The sequence below is a fragment of the Charadrius vociferus genome, unplaced genomic scaffold, assembly GCF_000708025.1.
Source record: "Charadrius vociferus isolate BGI_N301 unplaced genomic scaffold, ASM70802v2 scaffold32, whole genome shotgun sequence".
Lineage (NCBI taxonomy): Eukaryota > Metazoa > Chordata > Aves > Charadriiformes > Charadriidae > Charadrius > Charadrius vociferus.
In genome coordinates, this window is record NW_009647856.1 from 556,854 (window position 1) to 575,757 (window position 18,904).

The 18,904-nt window shown below is 38.9% G+C and overlaps 1 protein-coding gene across 1 annotated transcript in view; it reads left to right on the forward strand.

Moving 5' to 3' along the window:
• Positions 1 to 18,904, forward strand: part of RSBN1L (round spermatid basic protein 1-like) — a 45,896-nt gene that overhangs the window by 17,148 nt on the left and 9,844 nt on the right. The window contains exon 4 of the mRNA XM_009882998.1: positions 6,116 to 6,759. Within this exon, the coding sequence (XP_009881300.1) occupies positions 6,116 to 6,759 (644 nt within the window). The remainder of the gene's footprint in view (positions 1 to 6,115; positions 6,760 to 18,904) is intronic.

The window sequence follows — 18,904 nt, forward strand, 5'->3', positions numbered from 1 at the left end:
TTATTAACTTTTACCAATAAAATATATGAGTATAGGGTGAAACACAGATGTAAAATATAGGTAGGGTATGTGCGATGAGATCATTGAGAGCAGAGCTCTTCTAAGTGGGCTTCAAACATTTTCCAGAAGGAATGAATTAAATAATTTGCTTACCTTTTGTGTAGCTGGTGGATTACTTTCCCGAGTTTTCTGGAGGTGCCTTTGTTGCTGTTCTTGGTTCCTTCCCATCCTTTTACATGACTGATTCTTTTCTACCCCAAAAGTTACTTCTTGTGTTCAGCTGGTGCGTGCAGTTGGCTACACAAATCTTTGAGAACCTAAAAGGAACCAACAACGCTGGACTCGAGCAGTCTCTACTGTTGTCCAGGCAGGGTGAGGCACTGTCAGCATGTGCTGCTTTGGGATAGAGCACATGGCAGCTGGAGGGAGAGTTGTACTGTAATAGCTTTGAAGTGCATCTTGCTGGAGGTGCGGGTCTGGAGCTTGAAGCAGAGACTCCTGGTACATCAATGAAAAGCGAAAGTCAAGTCTTTTTTTACCACTGCCTGCAAAATCTATGCAGGTTAAAAGATTTCTGTCTGTTTGTTTTCGGTTGGAAGAGATGTGAAATATTGGTCTGAAAGCTGTGGATTCAAGTTATGATAGACTGTGTGTAACACATGCACATGTATTATTTGGAACCTCTGTGGCAAAGACTGGAAATAATTGTAGTGTTTTAATTGCTTTATTTCAAAGACAAGGAGTTCAAAGGTAAGACTTCAGAGAGAATTGCAATGCTGTCACATTTATAGGAGGTCGTCTTCTGACAACAGCGTTTCTACCTCTAGCTTATTGCTAGTAAGTGTCTTTGAGTAAATTGCTAGGCTGGGTGCCCACAAAATATTTTTCATTTGCCCTGTAATTTTACTGTGTGGGTAAGTGGATTTCAGTTCTAATTTCCATGGTACAGATTAATTAAAATACTGTGATAATCAGTTCAGAAAAGAGGTCTGGTTCTGTGTGGTTTGCTCTATTGTCTTTCAAGTTCTTTTCTAGCAGGGTGAAAAATGCTGGTAGAGGAGTGTGTTTGCTGCCTTTGCTGCTTGAAGTGGAAAGTGTTGTTGAAATAAGATGATTAAATAGCACTTTTTCACCCCATAGTGTATCTTAAGATCCAGAAACGTGAAAGTTTTGTCTTGCATGATTCCTCTTAGAGATTCTTGTTCTCACGTGCAGACCTATAATTATGAACAGAAATCTACCCTTATACCACCTTGCCAAGTTTATATACTTGCTTTCAGTCTAGGTGCGATTTCTGTTGCAGTTTTTATTTTGGATATCGATTTATTTGGAGAGTAGAGACTTAGGAGTAGGTAAGGAAGACTAGGTTGCTGCTTTTTAAGATACTTTTATAAAATACATAAAATAGTTAATCTATAATTTTATGTATATATATTTAATGTGGTACCTCAGGTGACCAGACTGCAAAGACTGTTTGCAGACTTTGTATTTTCTGTTTGTTGTAGAAGAATTCACTGAAAACACTTTAGAGCTTTATATTTTTTTTATTCATTGCTTCATAGATCTCTGCTTATCTTACAACATCCCATTGAAGCTTTTGTAAGTGCAGTTCTTAGAAAGGGTATAGGGGGAAGCATATTAGGATCTTCCTGTGCAGCTCTGGTGGGTAACAGACAGTTATCTTAAGCTAAACATAGTAGAAGTCAAGGTATGTCTTTGTAGCAACTTCTATCACATCTTGTGTTTGTATGCCTATAAATGTCACATTCTGAAAATCCTGAATAGCTTTTCTCAGGGTGGTTGTGACTGTTCGACTTCTGGGAAGGCTGAGACAACATAAAATAGGATTATTTAACATATTTTAGGCTTGACTCTTCTGATGTTTAAATTCAAGCTTTCAAGCCTATAAATAGAACAAGATAGCTGTCAGTTCTCAGTTGTACTCTTGCTGTTTGGTTTGTTTCCTGGGCTGGGTACTGAGGCACCTTGAAGTTATGTTTGTTTTCAGCACATGGTCTATTAGCTTTTCAACCTGTTGGCAGGTGATCTTGTTCGTTCTCCTTAGTTGTGGAGTGACTAAATTTTGTGTCTGATCAGAATGTGCATGTTTTAACTCTATTAGGAAGTCAGTTGTTCTAATATTTTTGAGCTATTTTGTAACATGTTTTTCATTAATTCATCAATTTATTTTATAAAATTATATTTATTGAAAATATATATTAAAATTAATTTATAATACACGATGATATGTTAAAATATAAAATTCTGTCACTTAGTTATCTGGCTGGTGCAAACTTGAGGATTTTTCAGGATCTAAAAGGCTTCTCATGTTTTTTCTTATGCTGGGTGGCTTTTTTTTTTTTTTGCTACTGTAAGTGGCAGTGCCTCCAAAAACACTTGTACTCTCTATGACTGCGTATTTTATTTATTTACTGGTTAGTGAATGGTGTCTTGGCTGCTCCTGTTCTGTGCAATTTTTTAGTTGTTTGTGTTTATGAACTTTAAACTCATTGGGATTTCCAGGGGGATGCTTCTGTGGTTTGAACTGGGATTTCTGTGTTAACTATTTAAAGATTTAGCCTGAAGAACTGTGGCAGAGCTGAGTTGTCATAAATTTCTAATATGTCAGTAGCTTTAGTCTGAACTGCAGTGATAATGCTAGAAAATGCTTGAGTTGTGTCTGGCCATGTGGGACTATGAGAAGGAAGAAAGTGAAGATCAGATTGGCTGCATCAGAAGTGTAGCCAGCAGGTCAAAGGAGGTGATTCTTCTCATCTACTCTGCTCTCATGAGACCCCACCTGGAGTACTGCATCCAGCTCTGGAGCCCCCAACATAGGAAAGACGTGGACCTGTTGGAGCGAGTCCAGAGGAGGGCCACAAAGATGATCAGAGGGTTGGAGCACCTCTCCTATGAGGGCAGGGTGAGAGATGTGAGAGTTGAGGTTGTTCATCCCGAAGAAGAGAAGGTTCTGGGGAGACCTTATAGCAGCCTTCCAGTACCTAAAGGGGCCCTACAGGAGAGCGGGGAAAGGACTTTTTACTAGGGCATGTAGTGATATAGGACAAGGGGGAATGGCTTCAAACTGGAGGAGGGGAGATTTAGATTAGATACTGGGAAGAAATTTTTCACTCTGAGGGTGGTGAGGCACTGGAACAGGTTGCCCAGAGAAATTGTGGATGCCCCATCCCTGGAGGTGTTCAAGGCCAGGTTGGATGGGGCTTTGAGTAACCTGGTCTGATTGGAGGTGTCTCTGCCCATGGCAGGGGGGTTGGAACTAGACAATCTTCAAGGTCCCTTCCAACCTAACCCTTCTATGATTCTATGATTAATTGGAGGTTACTTCTTACCTATCCCCTTACTGGAGAGTACTAGGCAGAACGTATTATAGTACTGCAGTAGGAGATAGTTGGTACAGGACCAAGCCAAAGACTTAAATACTGTTTTGTAGCTGATGACAAGAATAGCGAGGCTGATCTCTCACTGCAGAATGTAGTATTATACCTGCAGCTGGTTGATACTGCTGTGGCTTTTCGTGTGCCATAGAGCGAGGAGTAAGATTCTGTATTCCAGTACTTCTGTTCAGTTGAAAAATCTAGGAAACGTAGTTCCTATTTAGCATCCTCTGCATAGATGTTCTTTCCTCTGTGCTCCTGCCCCCCCAAAATTTTGGTAACTGAGTCCTAAAGTGAGGAAGTGAAAACTGATGTTAATTACTGGCTACAGTTAAAAATTCCTGTTTCTTCGTGCTCTTAGCTGTCAACTAGAAAGCTGGGGGAAAATAACAATCTGTTGTTGTTAATGCTGTTGGTTTTGTGTATTGGTTGTGGTGGTGTGTGGTGGTGTGTGTTTTTTTGTTTTTTTTTTTTTTTTTTGAAGCTTCTACAGTTTCCCCTGTAATAATTTTGGGGGCTGTGTCCTCAAAGTTGAGAAACACTGCTGTAGTTGAAACAACTGAAATGTCTGTTGTGAGGCAACTTGCTTACTGCCCTAGGGAGACATTGATGGCCGCTATTCTTTTTTGGTGTCTGTTAGCCAGGTGTCACAGCAGCACTATTGGTTTTGGAAGAAGCAGCATGCTTTGCTTTAAAGCATTTTGATACATGCGGCAGCAGAGTTACTGAATGAGCATGTTTCTTCTCCTCTCTACAGCTAATGCAAAAGAAGAATAAGATGAAAGTACTTTATTGGGCATTGCTGATAGCAATTCCAGTATTTCAGCAAACTAATTCCTTTTGCCATTGAAGTCTTTGCAACTTCTGAGCAGCTTTCAACACCTACTTCAGAGTGAATCTTTGAAATTCAGCAGAGCAGAAGCCTTAGGCTAGAAATGTGCCCCCTCCTCATTCTGTGACATTCTGTTCAAGCTTTGCTGAGAAATACTACTTCTAGAAATCAGTTTTCCATTTTGTGTCTGTGTTCCTCAGGAAAACTCTGGCTGTACACTAAAATAATCGAACACAAATATTCTAAAGTTGGGCATATGTTGATGTCAAAGCCATATTGGGAACAGGCACTGTACAGTGAGGGCGTAGGTGGTGCTGTACTAACGGACAGAGGGAAGAAATTACAGTCTGATCCATATTACAGTTAACTGTACTAGAATGTTATCTTTAAAAAAGTAAGCTGAGAAACTGTAACTTTAATGTTAAATTTGAAAGTTCAAGCTTTTGGGTTAGGAAACTTTCTATTTAGGTTTGCTAGGGACTTGGTCCTATCTCATATGTATGTTAAGGTAGTGTGTTTGTGCATTTTTATTTTCACCCATAAAAATTCAGCTTTGTTCAGTGCTCAGGGTGCACAGATGAAGGTGTGGTGGGCAGTGTAACTAAGCAGATCAAGTGGTTTGCCGCCACTGATGCGGGGTGGGTCCTGCTGCTTCTCATTGCCTGCTATCAATGGTCTCCATGCTCTAGTTCCTGTCTGACAGTGCCGTGAACCAATTCTGTTCACTAATCTAGCGACAAAGTGAATAGTTTTCTGCTGAGCCATTAAGTTAAGTCAATTTACTGTGCAATCAGATGAGCATCACTCAGTACCCGAAATGGTGTAGGACTGTGTGCCAGGGGCAATGGCAGAGTGGGGAGTTGGACTCTACTGGTCTGTGGCAATGAGGTCTTTGGTTGCTCAGCTGTATCATATATCCACATTTGAAGGCCAAACAGATAATTATGAATTTAATGTTTTTCCAGTCTTTCAGTATTCAATTTAACATTGTAAAATAAATATAATTTTCTCTAGGAAATACAGCATCCAACGTATCTAAAAATAATTTTTCTTAAGTATGTCATTTACTGCACTTTCACACTGGCAGCAGAATTCTTGACAGAATTTGTCTTGTGTATGCAGTAGCGTAAGATTGTGTGAATTTGAAAAAGGCTCGAAACAACTAATCGGTTTTTGAAGTTGTTGTGACAGGGACACTGAGTTGTAGTCTTTCAATTTCTGCTTAAAGTGCTTTTAGAGAACTAAGTTTTACTCTTATTGGTATGTAATTTTTTTAAGAACCCTTAATTCTAGTAATGTTTTGAAAAAATCCTATTTGTAATCCCCTTCCTCTTTGACTTCTGTGTTTTAAGGCTTTTTTCCTCTCCAGTGGCATCAGTAGCTCAGACCGTTGAAGAAGGGATTCATATTTTGTCTCTCAAGGATAGGCACTCCCCATTTTGATTTTTCTACCTCTCTTCCCAGTTGCAAGTAGCAGTTCATGGGTCTGTGCTACTTCTCATAGCAGATGATCTACATTTTTTTCTGTTATACAGCCTTTTGTTCCTTCAGTGATGATTGCTGTCTTGTTTTCCAGGTGTTTCAGAATTAAAAATGGTCTCAGTTCTATCCTTTTTGGTATATAGAAATCCAAAAAGTCCTGTGGAAGAGATGACAGTTGTGTTAAGAAATGAGAGGCTGCCCCCCCCCTGCTTATTTGTCAGTCATCATATGATCATGGCAGGTGTCTCCTACTACTCATTTTCAGTAAGATACACATTGTGACCTTTGGTATTGGTCTCTGGTCTTTGTGTGCCACAATGAAGGTTTTGATAAATTCTAATAATGACCTTTAAATACATATTTTGTATATGAAGATACTTAAGAGATCTTTTCTTCCTCTCAACAGGTGGGAAGGAGAAACCAAAAACCAATGCAGAAGAGCTGCAGATTAAAAAAGTTAAGAAGAAAAAGAAAAAGAAACATAAAGAGAATGAGAAGAGGAAGCGTCCAAAAATGTACAGCAAATCCATTCAGACCATCTGCTCAGGATTGGTTTCTGATATTGAGGATCAGGAAGCCAAAGGCATCATAGATGATCATCTTAAGGATTTCAGTGGGAAAAATATGGATCCCAAGAAGGACTGTGAGTCCAAGATACCAGAGAACAGTGAGTTTCCATTTGTCTCGTTAAAGGAGCCACGGGTTCAAAATAAACTCAAAAGGTTGGACACATTGGAGTTCAAACAGCTGATTCATATTGAGCACCAGCCTAACGGAGGTGCATCAGTTATCCATGCCTACAGTAATGAACTCTCCCACTTATCTCCTGTGGAGATGGAGAGATTTGCAGAAGAGTTTGTGGGTCTGGTTTTTAGTGAAAATGAAAACTGTGCAGCTTACTATGTAATGGGTATTGTTCATGGGGCAGCTACTTATTTACCTGACTTTTTAGACTACTTTTCGTTTAATTTTCCCAATTCACCAGTGAAAATGGAGATTTTGGGAAAGAAAGATATAGAGACAACGACTATGTCAAATTTTCATGCTCAGGTAAGAGGTTATACATTTTACTTTCTAAAGTCATATAATGGTTTCAAGCAACTATGAATGGGTTTTTTTAGAATACAGTTATTAGCTGTGCTGGGTGGATGACACAGAAGACTAGAAACAAGGGAATTCTGCACTATTAAAGATAATGAGCCTATTAACTGAGACAAAGTTGCATTTTATGGGGGAGGGGAGGTGTTCGCATGCATGTGTGTGTGTATGTTTCTTTGCATTTGTTTCTGTAGCTGAAGCTTAACCGTGAGTTTTGGAGGGTTAAAATGATTTAGCTGTGGCTATCCGGGCATATGAACTGTAGTTTATCTGTATGAACTTCTTTGTGAAACTGAAATGCTTTGATACATTGGAACAATGTTATATATAAAACCTGTGTAGGGCACAGTTAATTAGTTGCATTTGTAGTCTGAGGCTTCTAAACCCATCCCTAAAGGAGAACTTAGCGGTGGTTAATGTAGCTGCTAATTTGATCCTTACCCCTTTGTATTTCCCTGCAGTTAGTTTTATTCTCTTGAAAGCTGTTAAGTGGCAAAATGGCAGGCAACTTTTGAATCTCTCTTTTTTTTTTATTTTTATTTTCCAGAGAGAAATTACTCCTAATAACAGCTACTGATTAATAAATAGCAAAGGTGATATTTAACTTGCTGTAGAAGATACACTACTGTTGCATATAAATTATTTATATTTCAGGTCTCTTAAGTTCAGGAAAAAAAAATTAACTTTTTTAGATTGCCACCTGGGTGATGTATGTAAAATACAGATACTGTGAAACCATTTATGAAGAAACTCAATGCTATTTTTTCATTATATCAACTTTAGCTCACAATTGCCAATTTAACTCCCTACTTGTGAGTGTAGATGTTTTATGGAACACCTTTAAAATATTTTAGTGTTCATTTTTTAGACAATTGTGAAGAGTTCAAGTATAAGTTGTAGTGTCATCTTTTTGATGAAAAACATGCTTTTGTTTTCTTTGGCTATATAAACATTTGGATGGAACACTTGTATTTATTGACAAATTTCAGGTCTTTGTTATCCACAAGAATATGCAGAACTGAAATGTTGCTGCAAGAGAACATTTGCAGTGCTAGTTAAGAAAACATCCACTGCCATGGAATATGAATATTCTATGAAATATTCACTATTTTTTTCAGTATGTAAATTGAATCGTAACTTCAGTAGTAAACCATCACAGAATATATTATGGGCAGCAATGCAGAACTGCTCTGTCTTAAGTAATTTCATATAAAAAAGCTGGATCTGTCCTTTAAGTATGTTCTTGAAGTCCAACCTGTTGTCTTGGGCAGCATTAACGTAAGCATAGCTGTGTCCTGGTATACGCCCTAAAAAAAGTCAAGAAAAGTCCAAATTTTATTTTTGTGAATTATAATGGAATTATTTTACTGAAAGGATGGATTAACGTGGTATTATGGTGGTATCATCCATATCTGTACTTGAATTATTCCTGTGGTCGTTGGTTTTGAGATCATAATTTCCCATTTTTCTGTAAGTGAAAGAGGAACAGAGAGACAACGTAGTAGATGAAAGAAGCCAAACTGTATTATAGCATTCAAGTGATCAACTTCATAGCCTGTCTTCTCATCACTATTTACTTGGCTGGAGGTTTAGTTCTGGTATCTTCTCTTCCTTTGTTTTCTCTGTGTTTCAGTTAGCATTCGTGGCATTTTATCACTTGTCAGACAGAAAACACTTGGCTTCTTGTATTTTTGATAACATGAAGTGTGTAGTGTGTATAAATAATGTATGCAAGCGTACACCAGGCTTATTCATATCGTCTCCAGTGCAGTATCGCTGTTTCCTCGAGTATTTAAGTCAGTATCTCGGTTGCCTATCTATTGATTCTATTTTGTCATAGTATTTCATTATTTTTTGTCTTACTCTGGCTGCTTATTTTGTCTTACTCTGGTGTTCTGCTACATTTGAAAGGTTTTTTGTTAGCTTAGTATTCTCCTTTCTGACTGGGGCCAGTATCAAAGATGTCTAGGAAGGGTTATGAGAGTTGGTTATCATAGTGATCCTGTGTCAGAGTGCTTATCCTCCAGCAATATGACAGGACCTTTTTGAATCTGAGAGTTCTGAATTTTGTGGTTTTAACCTTCAGCTGTATTTGTGTGTGTGTGTAAATTTCTGATTTGTTAGTGTCAGTTACCTCTCTTTCAATTTTCTGCCTCTACCTACCTTTATAAAAGGTACTAAATGATTGCATGGCTTGTTACGTTTTGTGCAGGTTAATAATCTTCCGCTTCATTGAGTTCTTTGTGCATCTTTTAAAGGGATTCTAATGTGCTGTTGCAGTATATTTCAATGAAAATTTAAACGTAGTTTTCTGATCCTACACTTCAGAAGCTCTGTGCTGCTGTGTTCCCTGTTGTCCTGAGCTGTCTGAGCTATGTCTAGCAGTTGCTGTATAGTCTCAGTTGAGAGGCAAGTCGTTTTCTGATGTTTAAGTAGGAACTTAGTTTTATCAAGTCTGCTTTAAGCATCTATCTCAACCTTTTTTAGCCTTAAGAAACTTGGATATTGCTTTGCTGATTTTAACTAAAACACTGAAATGAGGCTCACTTGAATACATGAGGTTCTTTAGTTGTTTTTGAGAACTCATTGTAGCACATGTAATCAGTCTGACAAATGTAAGTATTTAAAAAGATGTAAAAAAGTATAAAAAATTTAAAAAGAACAGATGAGCTAAGCCTGACATGGAAAGTATTATAGAGTATTTTATCAGAGGTTTTTATTTCTCAAGTTGATTCTTTCAGTACTACTCAATAAACTTCCACCTCCTGTTTTGTGGCAGATGAGTTTTTTTGGTTTTAAGTAATGTATTTTTTAAAGTCGCCAAGTTCTGCAGTAAAAGGCTTGTTGGTGAGATCAAAACTGTTGGGAGTCCTCCTAAGTCTGCTTGGAAGGTTGGCATCTCAAGTAATTTACTTAGTTTTCACAATTGTAGAGTTAAAAATGAACTCCTTTCAGCTTCCCAATATACCTGCGTCAGACAGAAGCAATATAGTTGTTAGATTAGAAGTGGGCAGACACTTTTGAGAGTAGTTATAGCTGGCACAGGAGGGAGGAGTTTGGGTTGGAACTGGTCCTGTCTCATCAGAAGTTGATTTTAAATTTTGGGGGCAGAGGGATTGGGGAGTTTTTCATCACGCAGCCTGGGCCTGTGTTTAAGTACTCCTTAATTCTTAATTTTTTAGGTTAGTGGAACAACTCTGTTTCTGTGAACTGTCTATAAGGCTTAGTCAAACTATTCCTAAAATTGGACAAACTGGAATTAGTCTGTGTATCCTTGGAGCCAGTATGTCACACTCTCAGGTGGTGGAAAACTGTCTGCTGTAGGTATGTCCCTGGGCTCCATCATTTGTGTAGGTAGCAACAGCTGCATCAGTTACCTGATAGCTATGATTCTTACTTGTCAGGCTCTTAAGAAGATTTCAAAGAATGTAAATAATCAGCTTTTGCCACCTACTTGCAGCTTACATCACTTCAGTTAAGCTATTTAGTGCTGTTGAGGTAAATGCCTCTAATATTTTGAACCCATTACCGTGTCCTCATGCTGGGCAAGCCTAAAGTTTTATTGCCTTGATTGAAACACCAACCTGCACACTTCATGTTTAACCATAACAATGCGTAGTGGATTGACTTTACTGTGCTTCAGTCTTGTCCCAGAGGCAACTTCTTAGTACAGGTGAAGTAAAATGCTGAGCAATACCCAACAATTCCTGTGCTTCAAGAAAGACTGACTAATTTTTAAGCTTTATCTGACAAATGGTTGTCTGATGTGTTTGCTGGAGATCTCTAAGTAATTCCACACTTCCCAAAGAAATCTGTTGAACAATCTTTTTCTTGTTTGTCCTCTTATCTTAATCCTCCAGTCCTTTTATTCTGATCTTTAGTGGGGAAGGCAGTTTATGCTTTTCTTTCAGTATTCTCTGCATTTGAAGATGGCTCAACAGCTCCTCTTTTTGCCTTTCCTATGTGAAGTAATTTGAGTTATTTCAGTCTACCATTACATGTTATACCCTTATCGGTCTGACTGCTCGCCGCTTATGTTCTCTTCAGTCATCCTTGTTTGTCTTAAAATACAGTACTGAAAATGGATAGTGTCTGCCTGGTGTACTGTTGTCAAGTAGTATGAGAAGATTGCTTCAAGTGTCTTGCAAATTATTGCTCTTTGTTATTTATTCCTGCCTTTTTCAGAACAGTTTGTGATCTGCTGTAGCAGCAGCTCCTGCTATGTGATTTACTCCCTTTTCATGTTTATGCAGTTAATTATATATATATGAGTGAAGTTCTTTGCTTTTATTCAAATTGAATTATATCCTGTGTATTCAGATCCCTTCTCCAGTTTATCAAAGACCTTGTTAGTTTTGATCCTTTCCTGTAATAGGCTTGCAGCTTTGTGTTACCTGCAGGTTTAATAGGCATACATTATGTTCAAAGGAAAGATCCTTGCTGCATGCCACAAAATTGGTCCTTTCATATTGATAGTTACGCGAACACAGACAAATTGAAACTGCCTACTGTTTGCTGTTACTGGACTATGTTTCTGTGGTAGTTTTGATAATATAACGCAAATGTCAGGGTGTGTACTGGTCCTCTGAAAAAACCTATCCTGTCATAGAAAGAATGGTTACTTTAGCTTGATTGTGTGGTTGTGTGTTTTTTTTTGTGTGGTGGTGTTTTTTTTTTTTGTTTGTTTGTTTTGTTTTGTTTTTGACATGCTTATATTTATTAGCTTTTTACCATCTTATTTTTTAGGTAGTTCAGACAGGAGTATCTAGCTAACTTTTTTCTGGAAACTGAAATTAAGCTAAATGGTCTTTAACTCTTCTATATCTTGATTCTCTTGACATCTCTTTCTTTAAGGTGGTATGTTTATCCTCTTCCAGCTTTGAAGAATCTGGTTTGTGTTTTGAGTTCCCATTGATTTATTAAAGCTTTGTTTCTTTTCAGCTTGCTGCTTTTGTACTGTAGAATATGTGAGGATACTCATCATTAAGACTATTCAGTTTAGGAAGTCACTTGTATTTTACACTGCTCAGTGTGCCATTAGACAAATGTGAGAGCCAATCTAGCACCTCTTGCTGCTAAGAGAACGTCCTCCTTGCTGCTTTCTTCCCAGTTGCGTGTTCTTGTGCCAGGCTGTGATGCTTCTCAAACTGGTGAGCCAGTTCATTTTGTTAATCCAGCAGAAAACTTAACCTACTCCCAAGTGTTTGGTTTTATTACCAAGTTAGCAAATTATATTAGTTTACTCTGCCAGCAGCAGCTCAAGGATGAGCGCGGCACTACACAGTCAGCCCCATTCCATTGCAGCAGGCAGTTTGCAGTTTTTCCCAGTCTGAAGAAACTTATTCCATGTTGCTGATGTTAACTGTGAGGGACACTGGATATTCAGATAGTACAAAGAATAATATAAGTACTTTAGAGGAAGAAATGCAATAGCAATGATGGTTCGTGTTTGTGTTGTGACTTTTCAAATGAGTGGTTGTCCTCACTTGTTAAAGTTTTGCACACAGAGCTTTTCATTCCAGTTCTCTCTGAGCCCCTTTTTAATATTACCTTCTCTTTGTTGTCCTCCTTGTTTAGCTCTTAGAAGTTTATCTTTTACAGAGAGGTTTTTGCTGTTTACTCCTTTTCTAATTTGTGAAATCCTGCTTGAAAATATTTGTTCTTCTAGTATTTGAGGGGAATTGCTGAAAATATTTTTCTTTAAAGAAAATCTGAAATAATTGGTTGGCATTTCATTTTCTTATCACTATAAAGATTTGTACGGTGTCTCTTTCCATGTATTGTGTTATTTTCCTGTGTTCTGGAAAGAATTCTTTATATTGGAACTATGTGTCTCTTCAGTTGTGTTTCAGTATCTTTCAGTAGAATTTTGTTTTCAATAGAATTCTCTCCTTGCTTTTAAGCTCTTCAAATGTATGCTTAGTTATTAAAATTTTAATGTTTTTTAGCAACCCCCCCATTTTTTTCTTTTTTTTTCCCCTTTCCCCTGCTCTCTTCTTACCAAAAAAAGGCAGCCTATTGTCTTCCATGCAAAAAAAAATTTCTTATTGAAGAACACTGAACAAAGAATCAGTTCACGTGGTATGATATTAGAGATCTGCAACACATGCTCGTTTGTTTTCCACTTAGAAAATAGTTACCTTTCCAGATTGCTTCTTGACAGTTTCAGCCAATAAATATGAAATGACAGCTGTATGTTGTTCTTTTTGGTCACCTATTCTGTATTAAGAAAAAACAAACCTAAACAAAAGCCTCAAACTTTGTACTGACAGCTTGGACAGGATCTGAGACTGAACCTTGTCATAGATCTTCATGAGTTACAAGAGCATAATCATAGAATCATAGAATTGCTGAGTTTGGAAGGGACCTTTAAGATCAAGTCCAACCATTAACCTACCCTGACAAAACCACTTCTAAACCATGTCCTCAAGTACCACATCTACCCTTTTTTTTAAACACCTCCAGGGGTGGCGAATCCACCACCTTCCTGGGCAGCCTGTTCCAATGTTTAATAACCCTTTCAGTGAAATTTTTTTTGCTAATGTCCAATCTAAACCTCGTCTGACATAGAATCACAGAATGGTTTAGGTTGGAAAGGACCTTGAAGATCATCGAGTTCCAACCCCCCTGCCATGGGCAGGGACACCTCCCACCAGACCAGGTTGCCCAAGGCCACGTCCAGCCTGACCTTGAACACCTCCAGGGATGGGGCCTCAGCAACCTCTCTGGGCAACCTGTTCCAGTGCCTTACCACCCTTAAAGTGAAAAACTTGAACCCATTTCCTTCCGTCCTATCCCTTGTCACCAGGGAGAAGAGGTCAGCCCCCACTTCTCTACAACCTCCTTTCAGGTAGTTGTAGAGAGTGATAAGGTCTCCCCTCAGCCTCCTCTTCTCCAGGCTAAACAACCCCCGTTCCCTCAGTCGTTCCTCATAAGACTTGTCCTCCAGACCCCCCACCAGCTTTATAGCCCTTCTCTGGACACGCTCCAACACCTCAATGTCCTTCTTGTGAGGGGCCCAAAACTGAATACAGTACTCGAGGTGGGGCCTCACCAGTGCCGAGTACAGGGGGATGATCACTTCCCTCGTCCTGCTCACCACACTATTCCTGATACAGGCCAGGATGCCTTTGGCCTTCTTGGCCACCTGGGCACACTGCTGGCTCATATTCAGCCGTCCGTCCACCAACACCCCCAGGTCCTTTTCTGCCGGACAGCTTTCCAGCCACTCTTCCCCAAGCCTGTAGCGCTGCATGGGGTTGTTGTGACCCAAGTGCAGGACCCAGCACTTGGCCTTGTTCAACCTCATACCATTGGCCTCGGCCCATCGGTCCAACCTGTCCGGATCCCTCTGTAGGGCCATCCTACCCTCAAGCAGATCAACACGCCCGCCTAGCTTAGTGTCATCTGTGAACTTACTGAGGATGTCTTCAATCCCCTCATCCAGATCATTGATAAAGATATTAAAGAGAACTGGCCCCAGCATCGAGCCCTGGGGGACACTGCTTGTGACCAGACACCAACTGGATTTAACTCCATTCACCATCACTCTCTGGGCACGGCCATCCAGCCAGTTTTTTTTACTACTTTGCTTTCAGAAGATCACTTTCCATGAACGTATCTAATTGATGCTATTCTTAAAATATTATTTTTTTAATTCTTTATTGACTGCTTCACTGGTTTTGCGGCACCAGAATTCAGAATACTAGGTTATCTTGCTTTTTAAAATGTCTGTCCATCCATCATAGTATTTGAGGATTTCAGCTGCAAGGTGGAACATGTGAAGTGATACACAGACTGCAGTGGTAAAAGGACACTGGTGGAACTAAACTGCAGTAAAAATCTTGGTATTTCATTTCCAGAAACTTCCAGTTGGGAAATGGTATATTTATTAAAATTAAAGCTTTAATGGTTACGGATCACTTTTGAATAATGCTGGAACTGTCAAGGCATCTTATTCAGATACCAAAACCTTGACCTTAAAAACAAACAAACAAAAAAACCCCAACAAAACAAAAGTAGTATGAAGGTACATATGGTTTAAAAGCAAAAAGTAACCAAGTAGATTTGCAAGTATTTTTAAACACAGAGCAATTTTAATGAATATTTGTTCAGTGAAATGTTGATGTGTCAGTTGTTAGTTCCCATTTGGAGCTGAAAATATATATAAGCTTTTAAGGATTTGAAAAGAGTTGGCAAGGAACAGAAAGCCTTTTGGGCTCTTTTTCAAAATATACCAAATAAATAATGCTTCATTGCTTCTTCATGACTATAGCATTTGAGATAACAGATTTAGAGGAATGACAGTGAATGTGAAGCTGGACGTTTTCAGTTCTAAGATTCAAATGTGTAAATGCATTGCTTGTGCACTTGCGTAGTGAAATGGAAATCCACTGTTCCCTCTAATCTCCCAGCATATTTTTATGGTGATTTAATGTTTTTGGGGTTTTTTTTTGTTTGTTGGTCTTTGGTGGCACTTTCTTTTTGGGTTTCTTGAACTTATTTTGGGTTCAGTGGGTTTGGATTTTTTTGTTTTGTTTTGTTTTATGAGGACTGCTTTTCCAGACTTTCTGACTTCAAAGCTGAAAAAAAAAAAATTACATTCAGGAAGATTACCTTATAAAAGGTTTCTAATACTTGATTTGTGGTCAGTATATAATTTAATGTATAGAATTTGATGGAGAAGTGCTGGTTTTAGTACATCAGCATTGTTTTTGTGAGTTTAGAATTATGTGGAGGAATCTTATTCTCTTTCTATGAGCAAAGCAGCCAAAGGATACTTACCGTAAAAGCAAAGGAAAACGTTGCTGTTATCCAACATGCCACAGATTCTGTTTATTTTGTTGTTGTCTTTAAGGTTGTCTTTAAGGGGATTCATTTTACTTTTGTCATTGGTCAAAGACCAGTGGGAGGTTTTTGGTGTTTTCACACCATTACTTAGTAGCAATCTAATTTTGGAGTGAGTGAAAATTAATTTTGTTTGCTAGCTAGTTCTTCCCTCTAAGAATGACCTCACCTTTTAATATATGGTTTTCTATAAGATAGTGTCATTTAAATAGCAACGCCTGACCTGAATTTAGGATGCTATAACCCAGTCCATGGAAGAAATGAGATAGGAGTCTCTTCACTGCCCACAGCTGTCACCTCTTCCAGATTCCCTCTTGTTCTTTCTAGGCAGGCATTAGCTTTAAATGGCTTATGTCTTTAATTATTATTTATATAGTTTTCTTAAAAAAAAAAAATATATATATATATATATTCTTCAGGTAATTTGTGGATTAAAAGCAGATCAGTTCCCTAAGCTGTCTCCCTGTCCACCTTCGGAAGACCTAATGCTAACAGGAAACAAGGGAAAAAGAGAGAGTGGATCTTTCCTTTTCATCACCAGCATGGATTTATTTCCTGTTTATACTGGGTCTGGATAGGTTAGAGTTAATTTTCTTCATGGCATCCTGCTATGGGGCTGTGTTTTGGATTTGTGACTAAAGTTGTTGATTGATAACACTGCTGGTGTTTTGGCTAGTGCTCAGCAGCGCTTGCAGGGTGTCAAGGCTTTCTCCCCCCCAATTCTGGATGCCCTGCAGAGCAGGCTGGGGAGGGCAAGAAGCTGGGAATGGACATGGCTGGGGCAGCTGACCCAAATCGACTGCAGGGATATTCCACACCATGGAACATCATGCTCAGCAATAAAAAACAGGGGGCTGGGGTGGGTGTTGGTCTGGGAAGTAGCTATTGCTCAGTGGGTGGCTGGGCACTGATTTGCTTTTGGGAGGTAGCAAGTGCTGAAAAACGCCACTTGGGGGTTTTTCTTCTTTTATTCAGTTTCCTCTTTTCTTCACTTATTAAACTGTCTTTATCTGGACCGATGTGTTTCCTTGATTTTCCTGTTCTCTCCCGTGTCTCTCACCATTGGGGAGCAAGGGGCTGTAAGGTACTTAGCTGCTGCGCTGGTGTTAGCACCCACACCACAGAGTTCTTAAATGCTCAAACGTTTCATTCTGTGTATTTGCAATGATACGACTCTGAATATGGTCCCAGAAGAAACCGCTCACCATTTGTAACTTGATAATAGCTCAGTATTATTTTTGGTATTTTACCTCTTGCAAGCTGGATCTTGGAGTCTGTTCTACTTAGTGAATGAGGGAAACGTAATTGATCAGGAGAGCTAGGAGTGAATTGGGATGGACAAAAAAAAAGTTGATCTTTAAGTTCTAACTTTGTAACATGGTCTTTTTGGGAATATATAAGAAATCTCTTAATTGATCCACCTTAAGCAAGGATTATGTTGCGCTTAAACACTTCACTGACTTTATGCTTCACTGCCAACACCTAGTGGTACATAAGCCAGACGGGCAAGTTGATCAACTGGAAGTTTCACGGCCTCTCTGAACTTTACTTCAGTTGGTATTTTTTGGGGAAGCCATAGAGTTTTCAGTTAGAGTAGTTCCACAGCTAGTTTATCATATGCTATGTGAATCATAGAATTGTTGAGGTTGGAAAAGACCTTTCAAGATTATAGAGTCCAACCGTTAAACTGTGTCGTGGTTTAGGCCAAAGTGGCTACTAGGGACATGGGGGACTACCGAGTCTACCACTAAACCATGTCCCTCAGTGCCACATCTATACATCTTTTAAATACCTCCAGGGATGGTGGCTCTACCACTTCTCTGGGCAGCCTGTTCCAATGCTTACGAACCCTTTCGGTGAAGAATTTTTTCCTAATATCCAATTTGAACCTCCCCTGGCACAACTTCCCATTTCCTCTTGTCCTGTCACGTGTTACCTGGGAGAATGGCAGTTGTAGCAGAAGGAAGCAAGGAAAAAGGCAGAAAAAATGGTTCCCTTTAATCAGGGGTGTGGATGAAAACAGCAGCTTAATATCCTGGACTGGAATGAAGGAATACTAAGCTACTTATGCCAGTGGAAGAAGCATCCTTTAGCATATTAGGTTTATAAATAAACTGTGAGTAACAGGTTTATGACTATCTGTAGCTTCAGAAGGTGGTTTTAGGGTATTTTGGAATTGGTCTATCTAGTAAGCCCATAATGACAAGTGAGTGTCCCTTCCTTCTTCCAGTGCTTTAGTTGTGTGAGCTCCTGATGCTTTGTGCCAGTGCAGATACAACTGAAATTAATCTTTTCTGGTGGTTTTCTTTTTTTTTTTTTTAAAAAAAAAATCACAAAATCACCAGCTGTCCATGCAAAAAAACCCTACAGGAATGTATGACTGAGGATTTGGGAAATAGGGGAATACTACTGTCTAGTGGTAATGCTCTTTTCAGTATGGCTGTCATGGCTTGCCATTACATTAGCTCAGACATTTTGTAAAATCCTACTTTTAGTCAGTCCTTCATTTCCTGGGTGTGTATGATGACTGAGATGATCTGAGGTGTCCCTACCCATGGCAGGGAGGTTGGAACTCTATGATGTTTAAGGTCCTTTCCAACCTAAACCATTCTATGATTCTATGATCTGAAGAAGAGTATTCTGTTCTGCATTTCTGGAATGCATCTGGTTACATCAGCCTAGCTTCTCAGAAGTGCACAGTATTGTTCCATGTTCTATGGTTTAGTCCTACTTTCAGGAATTGCTGCTAATTCTTCTCTGCAATGCCATAACTACTAGGAATTTTAATGGTCTGTGTGAGGACCATAGCTAAGCAGTACTTCATCAGCTGTTTTCCTTGCACCTTTTTTCTTTTCTTGCTTTGGATGCAGGCTGTCTAGAGATGCAGTGTAAGAGCCTTACTTCATTTGTGCAGTAATCCATCTGCTCTTCCCTCTGTTCTGATCTGGTCATCTTTCATCTAATAATACTACTGTGTCTTTCAGCCTGTTTAATAGGAGACCAGAAGCTTAAGAGGAAATGATCCTCATCAATCTCAAGCCTAAGTATTTTGTTGATGTAACACAACAGATCAGATTATTTAAAAAAAACCCCAAACTTATAGCAATATGTGTTTCTATTCAAGTTAAAAATGAAAGTTTTTTCATGAGGTGAATGTTACAGCCCTTAAAGTTTTAAGGGAGCACAAGACATGTTAGCGCAGCACAGCAAAAATGGAGTAACTGTCATTCTCTTTCTTCCTCTACTCACT